This window comes from Prosopis cineraria, unplaced genomic scaffold (assembly GCF_029017545.1).
Source record: "Prosopis cineraria cultivar Desert tree isolate PC_DT_omini unplaced genomic scaffold, ASM2901754v1 PC1432, whole genome shotgun sequence".
In the NCBI taxonomy this organism is placed as follows: Eukaryota; Viridiplantae; Streptophyta; class Magnoliopsida; order Fabales; family Fabaceae; genus Prosopis; species Prosopis cineraria.
In genome coordinates, this window is record NW_026556757.1 from 6,873 (window position 1) to 26,247 (window position 19,375).

Here is a 19,375-nt window from a genome sequence, read left to right on the forward strand (position 1 = left end):
CGTATGCGCATCATCATCTCTTTCATATTTTAAAAAAATTACAGTTCTGCATTTAGGTTTTATAACTTAGTGATTCTATTATTATTATATTACTTGTAAAGTCATTTGTAATTGCCATGTACTTGATTTTAAGTTGTGATTGCATTATTTTACTTTAAATTATAATTGTTATAATTTAATAATTGAATTTATGTCGTGTCTAGATTGTGATCTCCTAAAAAAAGGAAATCAATAAATGTAAGAATTGCCACCAAAATTTTAAAAAGATAACTTTAAAAAATTTTAAAAAATAAAATGGTTTATAATAATCAAAATAGGATTCAGGAGTCAGTTGTGTGTTGAGAAGGTGTTAGGCACGCCACATCACCCATTCGTGAGAACGGTTACCATAGTTGACTAAACAAAATTAATATGGCCTTAAATGAAATTTAATTACCCTTAATGAATAAAAAAGGAAAAAAAAAAATTATAATTAAAAAATTATTTATTTACAAGTTGGACTTGATCTAGAATAAAATCCTAAGGCCTACGTTCCCTTTAGAGGGATTAAAATTCACATAGTTCGAGGGTAAAAATACGTGTTAGTTTGTTAGTATTTTTAGAAAAGGAAATTTTTATTTTTCAAAAAAAATTAAATTGAGTTGGTATCTTTTAATTAAAAAAATCTTATTCTCTTATTTGAGAAAGAATTTTGTTAAAATAAAATAAATTGAAATTCTTGCATAAATTCACAAAATCTCACACAAAAATTAATTTAATTCATGATTGCAAAAATTTCAAAATCTCACATAGCATAGAAATTTTTTTTGACCTTTTTATATTATATAAAAAAGACTCCTTTTTTTAAAAAAGGTTAAAATAAATCAATTAAGTATTATAACTAGCGTGCCTGTGATGGCTCATTGTCACAAAAAACATACCAATAAACTAATTACCTATAAAAATTTTAAAAATCTCACATAGTATAATTAAAAACAAATCACACAAAAGTCTCAAATCATATAGTGCAATATGTGCTAGAGAAAGAATATAATAATATAAATAGCTTGTTAAAAAAAAAACTAAGAAATCAAACCTTTGGAGGCTTTACCACTTAATGCAACTTAAATAATTGTTCTAATCATTACCATCTTATAACAAAAGAAAAAATAACTGACCAACACATATATTTGAATGTATGCATACTTGTTAGAATAAAATCACACAAACACGCATGCGCACATTCACACACACAAAACTAATATTGGTGGTTAAAATGATCAACAGGCGAAAGAAAAAAGAAACAAAGAAAAGGAAATAAGAGAGAAAGATAAATAAATAGATAAATAAATAAATAAAATAAATTTTAAGAAGACAATATTAAATTAAAATCAAAAGGAGAGAGGAATGGAAAGCATACTCAAAATATATATATATATATATATATTTTTAAATAAGGGAGACATGCACGACCAGCACTATAAAATGAAAGGGAAAAAACATGTACCTTGGAAAATTAGATTCAAACTTGGTGGAGAAAGAAAGAAAACAAAGAAAAGGAAACAAGAGTGAGAGAAACTCAGAAAGCAAAGACTGAAGGCCAGCGAAAATGAAGTCCGAAGAATGGATCAGTTTAGTGTGAGAAGAAGTGAATATTGAAGACTGAAGACTCGAAGCGTGACATTTGATCTGGACTTCTAGTTTTGGAGATGGCTGACGCAATGACGGCGACACTGGCTAAACGAGTCGGTCGAAGGCTTAAGGGTTTCACTTTTAATGTTGATCAGTTGGTGAAAGAGAATGACTCAGCTGTGCAAGACAGACACAAGAGACAAGACAAGACACAGCCACGCAGGCACAGAGCAGGGGCAGCCATCTATTTTTTTTAAATTAAAAAAATATAGACAAACAGATATTCAAGCTTATTTGGGTACCCAAATAGGTTCGAAATATCAGTTTTCTATAAAATGTTAAGCCTAATTTAAATTTTTTTAAGCTTATTTAGATTGATTTGGCCTGAAATATCTACTCTAATCACAACTTTACTTCTTCTATTTATAATAATACAACAGCAAATCACAACTTTACATGTTAAATTCTTGATATTGTTGTACAGATAATTTGATTATTTATATAAATTTATTAATAATAAAAAAGCCTCTAAAAACTTTAGTAAAATTATGATATTTTATAAGACTTAATTATCATTTATATAATTCAAAAAAATATTATCATTTTTCTAAAATTAATCAACCATAATTTTTGACTTAATTCAATACCTAAATTTTAACTAGTTGCATTCAGTTCCTATAATTTTAATAATTTAAAATATTAGTTTCTAAAATGTAAAATAACTTTAATATTTACAATTTCATTTTAAAAAATATAAAAATTAATATTTAAAATGTTTAAAATTATAGAGCTTGAAATGCATCAAGTTAAAATTCAGAGATTAAGTTGCAATTAAGTCAAAACTCAAAACTATAAGGATAGAATTATAAAGAGGTAAAATTTAGAGACTAAATTATAACTAGGTTAAAATTACACATATATAAATTTGCCATTGAAGTTTTTTGGGAGAATTTCAATGCACCTAGAACCAATATATTTTCATTAGAGGACTAATAGAATATGAAATAATTTTACAGGCCAAAATATCTTTCTTGCAATTATGTTGTCCAATAAAAAGATAAAATTGTCCCTTTGTGAAATAAGTGGATCTTTTATTAGAAAATAAATGGGCTTTGATTATTATTTACAGATATTCTATTGTTAATTTTATCTGAACAACATTTAAGTTTTCTCTCCTTTAGCAAATGCAAACCAAGTAAAGTATGTGAAATAAATGAATGTTTTGTTATAATCTATTACAAATTTCATTTTGGTACTTTGTAAATTTTCTCTCAACAGTATAAACCGCTTGGATTATGTGAAATAAAAGAACACCTTATTGTTAATAAATGGACTTTCAATATTATTTGTGGAGTTTACAATTTGTAAATTTCCTAAACCATGTGGATTGTGTGAAATAAACAAACATTTTATTGTTAATAAATAAATTTTAAATATTATTTATGGATGTTTTGTTGTGTATTCAACAAAAGGACAATTTCATCTTTTCACCAAAAAAAACTTAATGGCAATAAAGGCCTTTGGATCTAGATAATTATTTCTGATTCGATTAGACTTTTAATGCAAATAAGTTGGCTCCAAGAATTTGAAGTACAATTCTCCCAAGTTTTTTTTTTAAATACTAATGATTTATTAGAAGCTATATTAAATTTTGACTAATTTAGATTAGGTTAGATTAGACCACATAATTGTAAACTCTTTTAATAATAATTTTCATTGTAAAACCCTTGACAAGCAGCACCACTTGGCTAACGACCTATTTCAATACATACAACTATTGCAAAAGTTAATTACTAAAAAGCCAAAGGTTATCTAAGTCATCAGGGTAGGTGGCTGCAAAAAGCTTGGGAGGCAGCATCTATAGGCTTTAAAACATGAAAGAGTGGGCTGAATGCAAATGAAGCACTGCACACAAAATTCCTCAAGTACAAACATGGCCTAGAAGGGGAATCTTGCTGCCCGAGAGGATGTTAAGAAGAAGTGAGTATACTACATCTTTTTAGAGATTGCAAGGAAGCTGAAATCAAGTGGACAATGCTGATCAAGGTTGACGAGTGGGATGACTTCAAGAGGGGTGTAACTCTGGAATGTCTTGAATGGAATTTGAAAGCTGATGTAGGAAATTCATGGGTAAAACCACTTCCTTGGTGCCAACTGTTTGCATGCACGTGCTGGGTTTTATAGCCTGATTGGTGCTAATGGGTCTTGAACAGTGTAGAAAATCAAGGAATTTTTATTGCTAGTAAAGAGTATTTCTAAAGCTAAACAAAACAATCACATGCTCAACATGCTAAATGGCAAATTTTTTGTTAGGGTATGTAGAACTAACCCTCACATGCATGTCTAAAAGAATGCTCGCCTCATAATCAAGGGGGGGAACCTAACAAAACGGTATGCTTGGGAGTGTTGGAATTATTAGGAGTCATGACAAGCAGTGGTTATATGGTTTTGATGCCATAAATGTGTTTTTACCCCCATGACATTGCTGTAATCAATGACATTAGATTGGGTTTACAAGCCTGTAGGAACACAGGAGTTCAAGGTGTGAAAGTTTGTATTCAAAATGTCTAATGCTACAATCTCCTTGTTCGAGATAATCAAACTGGCCACCCTTTCTTTGATATTGTATATGAAACCAAATTTTGATCACACAGTTTGGGAATGCTGCCTCCTCTATTTACAATGCTAATGATAATCATCACTTATGTAATCTTATTAATATAGGACTTACAAATAGTATATTTTGGACCTCTGATCATCAACTCCCTCCTAACATAGAGGTAGTCAATGATGAGAGGAATTGATCTTCGTATTCTTTGTATATAGTTTTTTTCCTAGTGAAATATAGTTACACTTTTCATCCCAAAAAAAAAAAACATGAAAGAGCCAACTCCTGGACAAAATATCTTGACTCTTTAGATAAAGATCTTACACCTAAAAGAGCTAAGTCTTAAGGAGTTAGGTCCATGCAAGTTAAGTCTTAAGGAGTTTGAGCCAAATCTTGAAGAGACACCGATATTAACCATTTGAGCTTTTCATAAAAAAAAGTCATTGTTCTTAGCCAAGGATCTCCTAAAAGAAAGAGCTAGATCCCCAAATGGAACATCCAACAACAACCATGATAGAAAGAGTTATCCCAAGGCTTCATGTTCCTTACTTGAGAAAGGCATGGAAGCAGAATCAATATAAATATTTGCACAAAATTGACCTATGAAAACTCTAGCCATTTTCTTTTTTGTAACAACTCCAGTGAAATTTGTATGCATGGGTGTATTGTTTGCACAACAATTTTAAACTTTTAAAGCCCAAATCCAACTTAAAAGGCTCAAATCTATAGATTTTTTTTTTGTGAATGTTCTTTTGTCAAAGCTATTTGGTTTTGCTCAGTGGGAATTTGTTCAAAAGAAATTTCTCAGCAAGGTTTAATTTACTGGCTTCTAAAGCCCTATTTGATACGCAAACCTCAATTTGAGGGATTATAATTGGAATTAGGATTAAGATTGGTGGTGGAAATGAGACTTTAAGATTATGTTTGATATAAGGTAATATTTGTAAGAAATTCTTACCTTTATTTTATTTTACAATTAAATATAAATTATGAAAAGATTATAATACCTCTTAAAATTAAAAAAAATTGTAACCCTAACTTTGATCACTCTCCTTCACTTTCTCCCAAAGAGTGAGCACAACAGCATAGAGACGCCATTGCCTTTGCTCTCCACCAGGCTCTACACATGAAGGCTTCAGCGGACAATATGCCTAGTTCAATCCATAGCTTCAATCCATGGTAAGCTATCCATTCTCTCACTCTTCATGTTGCCTCTACCAGATTGAATTGGCTTCATTGCCTCTACTCTTTGACTACTACCTTTGCCAAAATAGAAATCCCAAGCAACACAATGGACCGTGAAGAAGTTTCCATTGACACTAGAACTTCAACGATAAAGAAATAGTGGTAGAGGAAAGGAAGTGAGATGCAACAAGAATGACTTGCGATGGAGACAGCAGTAGGTAACGACTTGTGACAAAGAAGAAGAAGTGGAGGAAGAGAGATAGCTTGCTAGCACATCGGGAGGGAGATGAAGGTGGGGAGAGATTAGAAGGGCATTTTCATCTTAAAAAATCAATCCCAAAATTAATTTTGGTGGAATCAAGTAATATCACGGGTGGTGGGTTTTAGTATTCCCACCTAAGTAGCACTAACCAATCCCAAGTATTGGTGAATCATTCATGCTAAACACGTGAAAGGTGGGATTACTCCATCCCAATCCCAATCTTCTAATACTGCGTACTAAATGAGCCTTAAGAGTTTCAAATAAATTATATAGAACCAATTATCTTTCTGTGATTGAGGAAATTTTTACTCTTCTACACTTTATTTGGATGATAAGGAATCAAGCCTTACACAAGAGGAAAATTTTAATCTCATATCAAGAAATTAAGGATTTTTTAGGAACAAATCAAATTTCTTATATTTTCTTGTACTTGAAATTCTTCCACAAATTTATCTAAGTACAAGAAAAATAATAAGTTGGAAATTTCTTCCTCAAGAAAAGTCATCAATGTTTGCTATTCATCAATTGCTATAGATTCTACAAATGATTCTTATAGGTTGACTATCAAAATTCAAGAGAAGGAACCTTATCTTTTATGCAACAGTGCTCTATCTTGGAGGAAACAGCTGCAATGGCTTCATATTACAAAATCTTCCGTTTCTTTTTCGTGCCATTTTTTTTGCAGGCTTGTTTTTGCAATATTTTACAGTGGATGATAGATACTAGCAACCAATCTATTACAGGAGGATACCAATCTATTATAGGAGGATTGAGTTTGGGAGGTTTGAATATTATCTTGCATAATAGAAATTTCTTGCTTTCACAATCTCACCAAGAAGAGAGTGTTATTCTACAAGACATTCGACATATGCTCTATTCTTTTAGTTTAGGGTCAATTGAACAAATTAATTGACATTGTACTCATAGGCAGCGCTACATTGAAGCCAAAGGGGGCAAATGCACCTCTTGGGTTTGGAGAAAATTACAAGAAAAGTTCATGTATTCTAATATTTTGCATCCCTTAACCTAAATATTTTGCACCTCTTGGTCTAAATTTAAAGATTTGGGATCCAATTTTTTTAGTTATTTTTAAATTATTAATTTAAAAAATGTTGCACCTCGTAGCCTAGGATCCTAGTACCACCATTGATTGTACTCCTTTGTTTCCTTCTTTCTTTTCTTTACCTTTACTAACTTATGAGTTGTAACTTTTATTAGCTTTAATTTATCATTTGACCCTCTTATCAAAAAGAAAGAAAGAAAGAAAGTGGGATGAAATCTTGGGTATCAAGTTAATGTCTCTCACTACATGCTCCAACTATGTCATTCAAAATGTGACAGCAAATAAAGTACTCCCTCCAATCTCTATTATAGAATACTTTTTAAAAATATTTTTTTATCTTTAATATAAAACAGTTAATGGGTCATTAATTACATTCTTTTTAATATCACCCTTATTTAAACTTATTAACTATAAGAGAGAATATAATACAAATTTAAAAAATTTATTTAAATGGAGATAAATTTAAAAGTGTATTATATTTTTAGATAAAGTTAATAATTTAACAACTTTTTTTTAATTTTGATAAGCTAATTAAAAGTATTTTATAATAAAGATATAATAAAATAGCTCAAGTGAAAAAGTAGCTTCCTAAAATAATGGGAAGTGAGCATCATGGAGAAAGGAGATCATCCAAGCTTGTTTATAAATAAATGAACGAACTTTTATCGAGAAGGCATTAATGCCACTCAACTCATCATCATCAACACGCCCAACAATGATTTCCAGCAAATCAAGTCATGTACATGTTCTCATATCATAGCCTTGGCACTAATGCTATATTTGACATATGTGAACTGATTTCAAGGAAATGGAAATGAGTTTTAAAAACAAGTTTAATATGTCAATAAAATACTAATATAATGCAAAAAGTATCAAACTGTATTATTTATAAGTTATAAAGAGAGCCACTTACCTCACATTTTGCACAATATTTGAAAAACATGTCTCATATCTCCTAGGAAAAACAATAACATTGAAAAGTCCTAAAATTTTTTAAAAAATATTTTATAAAATATATATACATTCATTGGGAAAAAAGAATAGCATAGACTTCCACCATTTTTTTAATTACATTGATTTTTCGATTGCTTAATTACATTGAATTCATTTTTATATCAATTATCAGACACATTGATAGACCTGCCACCATGCTCCCGTTGGATCATCGTGCTGGAAGAAAGCGGTCATAAGAGTAAGTCAATATCAGACACAACACAAATTCAACAACCTCAATTACTACCCAGACATTAATATTTTAAACATAACTCTCACTTTATAATCATAATTGAGATTTCTACTTATAATTGTTTAAATAGATATTTGAAAATTATTTTTCTTATTTTTTTCCTGAAATCTAACTATTATTTTAAGATCTAACTGCATTTCTTCCTGTTGCCTTTTTTTTTTTTTTAATTCCCCTCAAGAGTACTGACAGATCTGCTTACTGTTTCCGTTCCATTGGATCATCGTCCTTGAAGAAAGCGACCATACGAGTGAGTCAATATGGTTTGGCTACCAACAAGTCAACGAGTCAATATCAGAACAGCGAGTCTCGCTTTTTGATTCACTGAACTCTCATACTCACCATTCAAACACCATAGAGAAAAACAAGACCCTTCTTAAACGAATCCATGGTGCTAGCTTGCTGGCCGCGAGATGAACATAGGTGGCTGTACAATGTTATAGGAAATTATGAGCTGAAAATCTAGCCAAAGAGCTGAAGATAAGTTGAAACCTGAGAACTCTTCATAATTAGGGTTAAGATAAATTCCACGAGTCACATTCATAAATTACTTGCGAGATATTCTGATAACGATAATGGAATTTCAAGTTCAAGATTTGAACACGAACACATACCCCTCTAACCAAACCATCCTATTCCCTGAATTTCTCTGTCAAGTTATGAATTCGTCAAGCTGAGTTTCATCTGATATGAAGTTTAATGCTTCATAGAATCAATACCAAGAAGTTGGTTCAGAGGGTATTGTGATGAAGAGAATCAAAGGTTGAAGAAACTGAAAGGTATACCTCAAGTCAAAGTGACAAGAAAGGAATGAAGAGTAGCTGAGGGATGGAGGAAGAGAAGAGGCAAGACTGGTAGGTTATACCAAAAGCTCAAGATTTAAAAAAAATAAAAAAGAGGGAAAATTTTGGCATAAGGGTGAGAAAATTTGAAGCAGAACAAGTTAATGGCTTATCTTTGTACGGGAAGGAGAAGGAAGGTGAGATTGAAAGAGAGAGTTCAATGCTATTGCTTAATACTAATACTATGAACCCTAACTATGACTCTCCAACATCATCTCCTCCAACTCCATCCTCACCCCTTCCTGTTAGTTTCGGACCGGGCAACCGCCAGTACTCCATCTCGGCATCATCAACTCCTTCACCACCCTTCTCGCCGGCACCTTCCAGCCAGGCTTCTCTTGAGCAGGAGAAGATTCCCCTTCTGCAAGAAGATCCGCCAACTACTGATAATTTGCCTTCAGTCTTTTCATTGGACCTCCGGAAATCTCAAGAATTGGAACCTAAGAGTACATGCCTGCAAGAATTGTAAGCTCTTTCTCTTCTGTAATTAGTTTGCCATTATAGGTCACTTTTCATTAATCAGAAGTTAACAGACTGCCAAAAAAAAAAAAATTGTTTTGGTTTGGCATCAGGAACTTCCCATGAACATTTTCTTTGGCATGAAGCATATACCAATTAGATTTTACAGAACAGATTAATGTTTCATCAGTTGCAGAGCGTGAATAATCAGACCAATTAGATTTTTTTTTTATTCCTTGTTTACAAGACAAGTGCCAGAAAACCCTTTAAATGCCATTTTGTTTTGAAGTTACTTGACTGGTAGGTTTAGTTTCTTTAATTCAAAAACCAGACATTCCTATTTAAAATATCAAAGCATACACCAACCAGTCAAACGCTGAGGATTCACAAAAACACACACACAGGCATATATGATCATATAGGACTCATTGGTTTTAAATTTTTGGAGTAATGAAACAGGTTAGAATGGTTTGTGCAAAGATGCTGCAGCTGTTGTATCAGATTCTTTGAATCATCCAACCGCGACATAAATTCTCAATGATACAGAGCAGAAGACAAAACATGTTTTCATATTTTAGCCTTACTTTGACCAGAATGTTCTCTCAATCTTTTCTAATTTCAGATTCATTTCAAGATTCAGAGTAACATTCGTTCAGTTGCTAACACAGCTTTCTCATTCCTGGACTCTTTTTCGTTATCATTAACTAGTATGTATCTGAAAAGAAACTCACAAATCACAGAACAATATGCATGCAATACTTGAATCTATACGCGTTTTCATACACTTGCATCGACTGACTAGCTCATCAAATTCACAAAATATATATTAAGTTTACTTTCATCAAACGTGCATTCAAATGCATTATTATGAACTATCAAACACAAACAAATCCTAAAGGCGGACATCTTATGTAAGAATTTATCTACCTTTTTCATTTCAGTTTGCAGTGTGAAGCACTACTCTTTAATATGCAGATATATGAATATCTGTATATTCTATGTGATATTCCTATTTTACCAACATTTTAAGGGTAAGGTATTTTCTAAATACTCCACCATAATTACTATCACCTATTTATTCCTCGAAAAGTATTAAATGCCAAACAACACTTTATTGGGGATGCTTCAGCAACGCCATGAATTTTTGTGACGTGGTAGAATTGATGATCTGGTAAATATTGACCTCGTTCTACAATGCAGTTTATAGTACTTCTTAAATCACAGTATCAAATTAAGAAAAGGAAGAGAAGGGACCCCCAAGAAAAAAAAAATCACAAATACCAGTCAGATTGAGTGACAACAAAATTCAATCAACAGAAATATTGAATCATAACTTTTCCCATAAAAATATAATATTTATAACTGAAACGGGCAGCCGTTTATATGTTCATAGCAACTGGTTTCTAGATTCTAATATATGTTAACAATATTTGTAAAACATCTACATAATCACATTGCATCACTGTGGATTTTGCTGTCTCTGTTGAGAGAAATTAGGATGAGTCTGTGACGTGTTCGGAAGTGCCACCATACCAGGTTGTAGATTCTGAGTATTTGTTGCCATGTTACCAAATGCGCCTTGTGAACCATGCTGCTGCTGCTGCTGGGCCTGCTGCTGCTGTAAGGGCATCATGCCACCCGGATTACCGCCTCCCATATTAAACACTGCAATGAGGTTCACCAGGAATAACTCACAAACTCAGCATATACATTCACAGCATAGAATAAATGGCATCCTTGGTTGCATCACAAGCCACAATCTAAATGATGGCACATCCTCATTACAAGTAGTTGTGTTCATGTGGCCCACAATGAACAAAAAGAAAATTAATTGGCAGGATCTTATAGTTTTCCTCAATTTTGAATTAGGTTCTTGTAGTTTTTTTTTTTTATTTGAATTGAGACCTTATAGTTCGATTTATTAGATATGCTAATCTTTAAAGGTTAAAATTATTCATGAATTGTTAAATTTTTTAAAATAAAAACACTTTTGAAGTTTATAGAAAATTCGATTTAATACTTTTGGCTGAAAAAGAAAAAAGAAAATTTAATTTAATACAACGTTCACCTTTTTATTAGGTTTTTAATGAAAATTCTATATCTATAAAAATTATTCAGAAGACATATCCTAATTATATAAATTTTGAATTATAAAAATTATGAAATTAATTAATTCTAAAGTTATACAAGCATTAAATAAAAATATAAAAGTTCTTAATTTCATAGTTTTTAAAAGAAAATTCAAGGATTTTAACCAAAGGAATTAACAAATCCAACAGATCATTTTATAAGACTCAATTCAAACAAAATAAACTACAAAAACCTAATTCAAAATTGAGAAAAATTATAAAGACCTGCTCATTAATTTTCCTATTAACGAATAGATATCAATTAAGGAAGTCAAAGGTATGCAGTTCGTACTTTGATCACTCAACATTTGGGAAGGATGACTCCGCTGAGGGTTGTTTCCAGATAATCCGAACTGGGGAGGCAACAAAGTATAGCAGGGGAGAATGTGATGATTTCATACGTCTTAACAAGAAGCAAGCCAAGACAAAGATACAGTACACACAGATAATGGACAAACAAAATAGGTGCATTAACAAAATTATAATTACCCAAAATAGGGTGACCCAAAGTGAGTGGCAAGAAAGACTAGCCTACCCATATAATGAGACAAATAATATTAAAAATGATTTATCATATGCAATTTGACACTAAATGACAACATAACTTGCCAAAAAATTCACACAAACGAAATCAGGAAGCCCTTGAAATAATTTATTAGATTTGGCAATATGCTGATAACTTGAACCAACAGGAAATTAAACATTCTAAGAGTGAGTTAAACTAAAATTGGCAAAAATAACGACTATAAATGATCAAATCAAGTAGTTTGCCAAAAACAAAAAAGAAATCACTCAAATATGTATTTCAATAAAATGAATGGGACATAATGAGAATACCGATAGGCAGAGAATGAGAGACAAACCTGCACCCGCGGTATAAGAGACTGTGAAGCCATTGCCCCAGAAATGTTTGGAATCTGCCAAATAAAGAAGCAAAAGTCATTGTAGAAGTGATCATTGAAGATAAATAGAACATACAATTATGACAAACCATCACAAACGAGAAGAACAAGACCGCCATCGAAGGATGAAGTTGAACTTTTAACACAATCACATCAACTCAGCACAAATAAAGGAAGGTGAGAAAATAAGACAAGAAACTGCATCCCAAAAGAGAAGCAAAAAATGCAGAAGCTGATCTATTTCAAGAACTGCATCTACACAGATATGGGGGGGAAAATCGTTATCCATTCAGGTAAAGGATATTCTTCACCCCATAAATTTTGAATACATTTTTCATCTTTAGGTTCAGGATAACCAAACCTGGTAACTCCGATATATATTAAAATTAGAGTCCCCAACACTGTTAGACTGTACAGATTGGGTTTTGAGCTGCTTTATACTTTTTTCTTCTTCAACTTTGATGTTTTCCTTATCATTCAAAAAATTAAAAAAATTGTCACTCCCTTGCGAATGCAAAGGGGAAATATTCTAGTTTTAAGTAGAAAGATCACTTGGTCCTTGCTGAAAAATCCATCAAATACCTCAGATTAAGTGTCGACCTAGCCAAATATGCACATTTGGTTTTACGTTAAAAACCACCAAAAATATGATTTTATGGTTTTGGTGGTTTCCAATGTAAAATCAAAGATGCTATATGACAGTGGAGGTCCGTACAGTACTATTTTACTAAAGAACGCAACGCACTTTAACTGTTTTCCATAATTTGTGCACTAATGCCATGTTTGGTAGGTAGAAAAGTGTTTTTTAGAAAAGAAATGAGAAATGTTCCTACCCAATTTCTTTCTAGGTACATTTCTCATTTCCTTTCTAGAAAATATTTTTCCGTTAACCAAACATGCAGCAAATATATGACTCAAGCTCCCATTAAGTCAAACTATGAAAATAGAAGGGATACAGTAAACTTCATTGTAAAATATACATCCTACAGAGCTGTCAGCAGATTTCATCAATTCTTTAACACATATATAGACATCTAAAAACTACAATTAGAAAACTCACAACATTCATAAGCACACACCCTCTTAAAAAAAAAAATGCTGCCAGCATGAAAGAAAAAACCAAAAAATATTTAAGAAAAGAAACTAATAATTAACAAACAGAATGGAGGGGAAAAGGTGATATTTGATCATTATTATAAAAGAGAAAACTAATAATTAACAAACGGAATGGAGGGGAAAAGGTGATGCTTGATCATTATTATAAAAGAGAAAGTTAGGAGAAGAATATGACTAAATTATTGAGTTTACTAAATTGCTGCAGGTGATAGAGATTTACAATCACTGTTCCTTTCTTCCTTATTGTAACTACGGACCTCCCTTCAGATAAGTCAATTCCTCAAAGAGAACCAATAATCACAGCTATATACCAAATTAGTTGCTCTTTCCTGATATCAAACACAACTTTGTGATTGACAAAAGGAATTGCCATTAAATTTTGTTACATGACTATCATACCATTTGGGTATTGGGTGTTGCCTGAGCAGCACTGAATAATGCACTATTAGCAGGACCTGAGAACTGGCTCAAGCGATTCATCTGATTTCCTTGGTTGAGTTGGCTTTGACCAATGCCATGCTGAACATGAGCTGAAGACAGTTGCCTACCCTGAAATTGCTGGTGCCCAAGTGATTGAGAAAACTGCATCTGATGCTGTCCATGCATCTGAGAGGATCATAACTTGTTATCATTAAACAAGCATAAAAATAAGACTATTTTAACTGCCAGCTTGTAATATAGATGCATTTTATCATTGTCATGTAAACATTCATTTTTTTGCCTATGAAAAATAGATAGGCGTGCGTTTGTGTGTGCACTCAAGATATTTACAGGTGTCCTTCTGAAGCAACTCCATACTAAAGCTCTAACAATTCTAAGGAAGCAGAAATACACTAAGAAAAGGGGCACATGGTTATGTTAATATTTAATACAATGCTTGTATTACATTCCAACATTTATATCCAGCTTTTTTTCTTGTTCAGAACATTCCAAAACATTTTGAAACACACTGACATATTTCAAAACATGCCAAAACAACTCAAGAGCATATAGGGAATCTTAATAATTTGAATGCAAATGGAGATTGATATTAAATTTGCACTGGAAAATTTAGTTTAAAGCTAGCTGTTTTATACTTTTATATGTATTTTTCTATGAACACTTTACATTTGAAGCCCTTAAAACTAAATTTTCTTTTATGTTGTTTACCTTTTCATTTGTTATTTATTTATTTATCTATCTGTGCATAAGCATGAGCGTGAGTATTACATACCAGCATCCAAAAATTTTAAAAAATATTATGTCTTGTGTATTGTATCATGATATGAGTACCCATGGGTACTTCTTCAAAAGTCACAAACTGATACAAGTTGGGAAATTTAAAAAATAAAAAATAAAAAAAAGTCCAACTACCAGGTCAATAGTCAATACATGGTAGAAGCATCAAAACTGAAATAGCCAAATATTGATACATTTCCTACTGATTTCATGTGCTTCTTCCACAATTTATACCAATAGAGGTGTACACATAATTCCGTAAATGCCCCTCTCTCTACCTCCCAAATTTCCCATAACCTAATCCTCTAATTACTCTTAACCTTTAATTCCTAGATACGAGTACCCATAGAGGTACTTCTCAGAAAGTGACAAACTGACATAAATATAGAAATAAAAAATCAAAACTACAGGGTAGAATCACAAAATGATGCATATCTGAATTGATCAAGTCAAGAAGCAAATAAAATGTACTGCAACCCAATTTCTTAAACCTGCTGAAAGATTACCTGCCCTGTATAAAATAGAAAATCAATACATGACTTGCAAGCTTTACCTGCCCCATTCCTTGCATTGCAGATTGCCTAAACTGTTGCTGAGCAAGGAATTGCTGCTGTTGATGTTGCGGTAATGACATCTGTTTCTGCCGCTGTTGCTGCTGAGTCTGTGGTTGCTGCTGCTGCTGCTGAGGGGTTTGTTGCTGAGGAGATGGTGTGTTCATAATATTTGTAGAAGACCTAGGTGAATTGGCATATGGCATTGGTGATGCTGTTGTGTTGTCAAAAGAAGGGGTGCTAGTTGCAGCAGATGGAGAAGCGGCTGGTCTTCCCATAAGTTGTGCTCCTGGGCCCTACATTAACAACGTTAGGTGAGAGAATAAAATGATTATACCACAAGAATCAAATCAAAATATAATTCAAACAATCAAAATAAGGACACAATTGCTTATTAAAAAAAAAAAGGACACTAATCCTCCTCCCATAGGTATAACAGATCAACAAGAAGATTGCATGAAAACTAAAAATCATAAGACCAAGAGGTATCAGACCTAACATGACACTAATTGAAGCAGAGAAATCACAAGCCATAACAATGGATTTACACTTTTGGAAAAAGCAACCAAAATCCATAGTAACAAGTCCTCCCATATTTAGAGTAAAGGGGAAAGCAAAAGAGAAAAGAGAATAAATAAGCTATCATATATTCAGATGTCAGAAATGACACTTCAATGGCAATGTCAATTCCAAACCTGTAATAAGGAATTCTGGCCAACCATATTGTTTGATGAGAGCGGGGTATTCTTCATATACATACCTGAAAGTAACATGAATAAATGCCACATCTCAACAGGCTAAAATCCACAACATTTCAATATAGACAGGTAAGAGTTCTCATCTTTTACCGGATGCATCAGCCATAGGTTGTGGAGCCTCTTGGACAGCAAGGACGTCTGCCAAATGCATTGGAAGTGCAGGAGTAATATGCCTCTGATCTCCAGATAAACGCAATCCTGCAGGTTTAATCCAAATTATCATCGCACAAAGAATACATATTATAAGGGTGTTTGCAATTGTTATCTACTGAGTTTCACAGAATAAAGCATATTTTAATATATTTATGTAGTCAAGTCTATTTATTCAAGGCTAGACCCTACGTATACACTATATAGTGTAAATATAGCAAACTTGTCTTCATGAAAAAGAAAATTTGAATCTAAACCACTATTTTGACAAATGACCTGTCTGCCTGACACAACTAAGATTCTACAGCTCCAAATTTCATTTGTATGTTACCTTAGAGGATGTTGTATAAACTTCAGATACCCATTAATAATTTAAGTCCACAAAATTATCAACCAAATAAGGAATAAAATGAAGATGTTTCCAAAGTGAAGAATTATGCTTGAACACTTTTCATGCCATATCCATGACAATCACAACACCTCTTCCATACCACAGTATGCTATTCAATTTCCCATCAAGTGCTAACATCTGTAATCTGATCTTAGTTTATTTCTTCTCATAACAAAACTATATATACTCTCTCCAAACAACAATATAGGGCATCTTCTAAAAGCCTTACTTTGTCCAAAATATAGAGAATTGGATAACTTTTATAATTGTTTTTCCAACTATATCACTACTTCATTTATTATTCTTCTTGAAAAAAAAATGATGCATTGGAATTGAAAAGATGTAAGTTTTTTTTTTTTAAAAAAAAAAATTAAGGTTTCAACTAACATTTTTCATAAATTGTAAATTAGTTACCAATATCCTATATTTTGATTAGGAGGGAGTACCTTAATAGTATATGATTCTGAGCTATCCACCACAGATCATGGGCCTGGGCCTCAGCCCAATATTGTAACAGCCACAACACAATGGCAGGTACTAAAACCACAGAAACGACACAACTTCTTATCCCATACATGTACACTATCACATACTGGGGGTGCTTGTATTTTAATTCGACAAGTTTTTTATTTTATATATGAAAATATAATTTCCTCCAATCCTTTCATAGCCATTTCTTTCTCATTACTTCCTGCAGCATCATCTCAGATCTCTTGGCCTCCCATATCTTCCCCTACTGAAATTCCCTCAGCCTTCAGCAATGAAGCATGATATTGATTTCATGTTTAAAAAAAACGCAGACTAAAGGATAAAAGAAGAGCACACACCATATTCATCCATTTTGTATAAAGCAGCAGGTGAAAATTACCTTCACCAGCATTTACAGCAGCTCGAAGTAGATTTTCTTGTTCTTGAATTTTTGCAGCCTGTCCCTTGTCCAAAGTTGGGGCAATAGCAGGGCCTTGACGAGTTCCAAAACAATAGGCTTTACGAGTATCAGCTAAAACTTTTTCAGCACCTTCACAGGCTGCTGCTATCATATCAATTCTTGCCTGCAAATAAGTATATTAGTGACCAAAACATAGCTGAAAATATAATGTGAAGAATCCACGAGCTCCAAATCACCTTCAATCTCTCAATTTGAGTTGTTACTGGCAGGTTTTGCATCCCCTGAAGCAATTGCTCTCTTTTGGAGTTGTCATCAATCTCCATTTCAGGCAGAAGTTTAGAGGAAAGCATAACAGGCAGTACTGAAGGAGGAAAAAAATCCCATATAAATTCTGAGATTTTAAAAATGTCAAGCACAACAGTCTATATTGAGGAGAAATTTCAAAGCAATTTATCAAACATGATCCTCATCACTTTCCCTCCCCCAAGCAGGAAACATGGGTCGAGAACTCCAAAATCTGTGCCTATGAGAATAGTCAAAACATAATTTCAACACTAGCCATATACAATAATGCAATCGACATTTGATCTCAAAAATAATGGAGATCTGCCTATCTCTTAATGAACAACATAAGTATATAGGCATCAATAATTTCAAGGGAAAGACACCATACTTGTAGCATTTTCAGCTTTAACATTCTTCGGATGTACAACAAATGCCTTAGATACCTTCTTCATTTCATCAACGATATTGAAAAGCTCAAGGTTCACCATGGAATATTGCCCCAAAATATCTTGCCTGGAGAACAAAAGGTCACCAACATAGTAATAAGAAAGCAAACTTCTTCATAAAATATAGATGTATGCAACTAAGAAAATCTTCAGAAAATCAACCAGCTACAATAGATATAACAATTTCCTCTCTCGCTGTTCCACTCCAATTCAACAACAAATGGGAGAGCGAGTTATTTCAGGCCCAATACGCACAATTAATTTACAATACAAAATTATAATTTGCCAAAGCAAAACACAATGTTCGAACAAGAAAACAAGATCAAAAACGATAAAGGAGTGGAAAAAGAAGACCATTTGGGGTTCGTATTGGTGCGAGCGTAGGCATCGAAATCTTCAAGAATCCGAGAGATTGCTTTGAAGAGGCTGATGGCGCGGGTCTTAACTTGTTCCAGATTGAGCTGCTGCTGCACCGCCTGGTTTAGCCTCTCCGCTGCTGGCTGAGGCTGCTGTAGCTGTTGCGGCTGCTGAACTTGGTTCTGCATCATTCCTTCCATTGCTCCCCCTGTACTTTGCAGATCAATGTGAGATAGGACGAAGATTGGTCCTTTTGTATGCGTGTTCCCCCCTCCCCCAATATATATATATATATATAAAAAGGGAGTGAACCCTCCAAAATCCCTGATTTCGACTTTTGGTCCCTCGTCCAGTCGTCCTGAAGACAAAATTACAACCTCAGCCCCACTATGTCTTCAATCTTTCATCTTTGACCCCAAAATGGAGATAATCTTGTCAAAAGCTTGGGTTCCTACATGCAAGTTCAGAAGTCACCAATTTGATGGACGCCAATAGGACGAAGACGAAGTATCCAATCTCCTCTGATTTTGTACGTTATCGTTCTTCATAGTCTGAGTTAAAGCTGAAGGCAGCCACTTTCAGCAATTTCACGAGTTAAATTTGCAATACCATTACTACAGCTTGCCCTTTTGCAACTCAGAAACTGTGTATAAGCGTTTTCTTGACATAAATGTTTCCCATATGATCTGAGAAGTTCTGTGAGATATTTTGCCCATAGCTATCAACAGGGTTAAGTGTGGCATAATTTTACTCGTCAATTTTAAAAATGGTGCAAAAAGCCACACATCACATCGGTTAACTTGTAATTATAGGTCATGTTATACCATGCCTAAATAGGTTAGAAGTAAAAATAATTATAAAATATTATATTGTAGTACAATTTTACCCATTAATCCTGCAAAAATCTTAA

At 33.0% G+C, this 19,375-nt stretch overlaps 2 protein-coding genes across 3 annotated transcripts; one reads left to right on the forward strand and one right to left on the reverse strand.

Annotated features, from left to right (window-relative positions):
• The first annotated feature begins 8,900 nt into the window (after window positions 1-8,900).
• Window positions 8,901-10,057, forward strand: LOC129300106 (formin-like protein 20). Its single transcript, XM_054938640.1, has 2 exons — window positions 8,901-9,279; window positions 9,733-10,057. Exons 1-2 carry the CDS (start codon window positions 8,975-8,977, stop codon window positions 9,812-9,814), a joined length of 387 nt encoding a protein of 128 aa, XP_054794615.1. The 5' UTR covers window positions 8,901-8,974; the 3' UTR covers window positions 9,815-10,057.
• Window positions 10,058-10,578: 521 nt separating this feature from the next.
• On the reverse strand, window positions 10,579-19,159 carry LOC129300105 (mediator of RNA polymerase II transcription subunit 8-like). 2 transcript variants are annotated; one of them, XM_054938639.1, is made up of 12 exons: window positions 18,921-19,159; window positions 18,463-18,823; window positions 18,051-18,175; window positions 17,614-17,738; window positions 17,357-17,540; window positions 16,038-16,145; window positions 15,885-15,949; window positions 15,192-15,485; window positions 13,820-14,026; window positions 12,266-12,319; window positions 11,695-11,755; window positions 10,579-10,938 (listed from the first exon to the last, which is right to left on the reverse strand). In XM_054938639.1, the coding sequence occupies exons 2-12, from the start codon at window positions 18,663-18,665 to the stop codon at window positions 10,733-10,735; spliced, it is 1,632 nt and encodes a 543-aa protein (XP_054794614.1). In that variant the 5' UTR covers window positions 18,666-18,823; window positions 18,921-19,159; the 3' UTR covers window positions 10,579-10,732. The 2 variants fall into 2 exon arrangements, with proteins under 2 accessions (XP_054794614.1, XP_054794613.1); XM_054938638.1 differs by having other exon boundaries at window positions 18,463-19,159.
• Window positions 19,160-19,375: the final 216 nt, after the last annotated feature.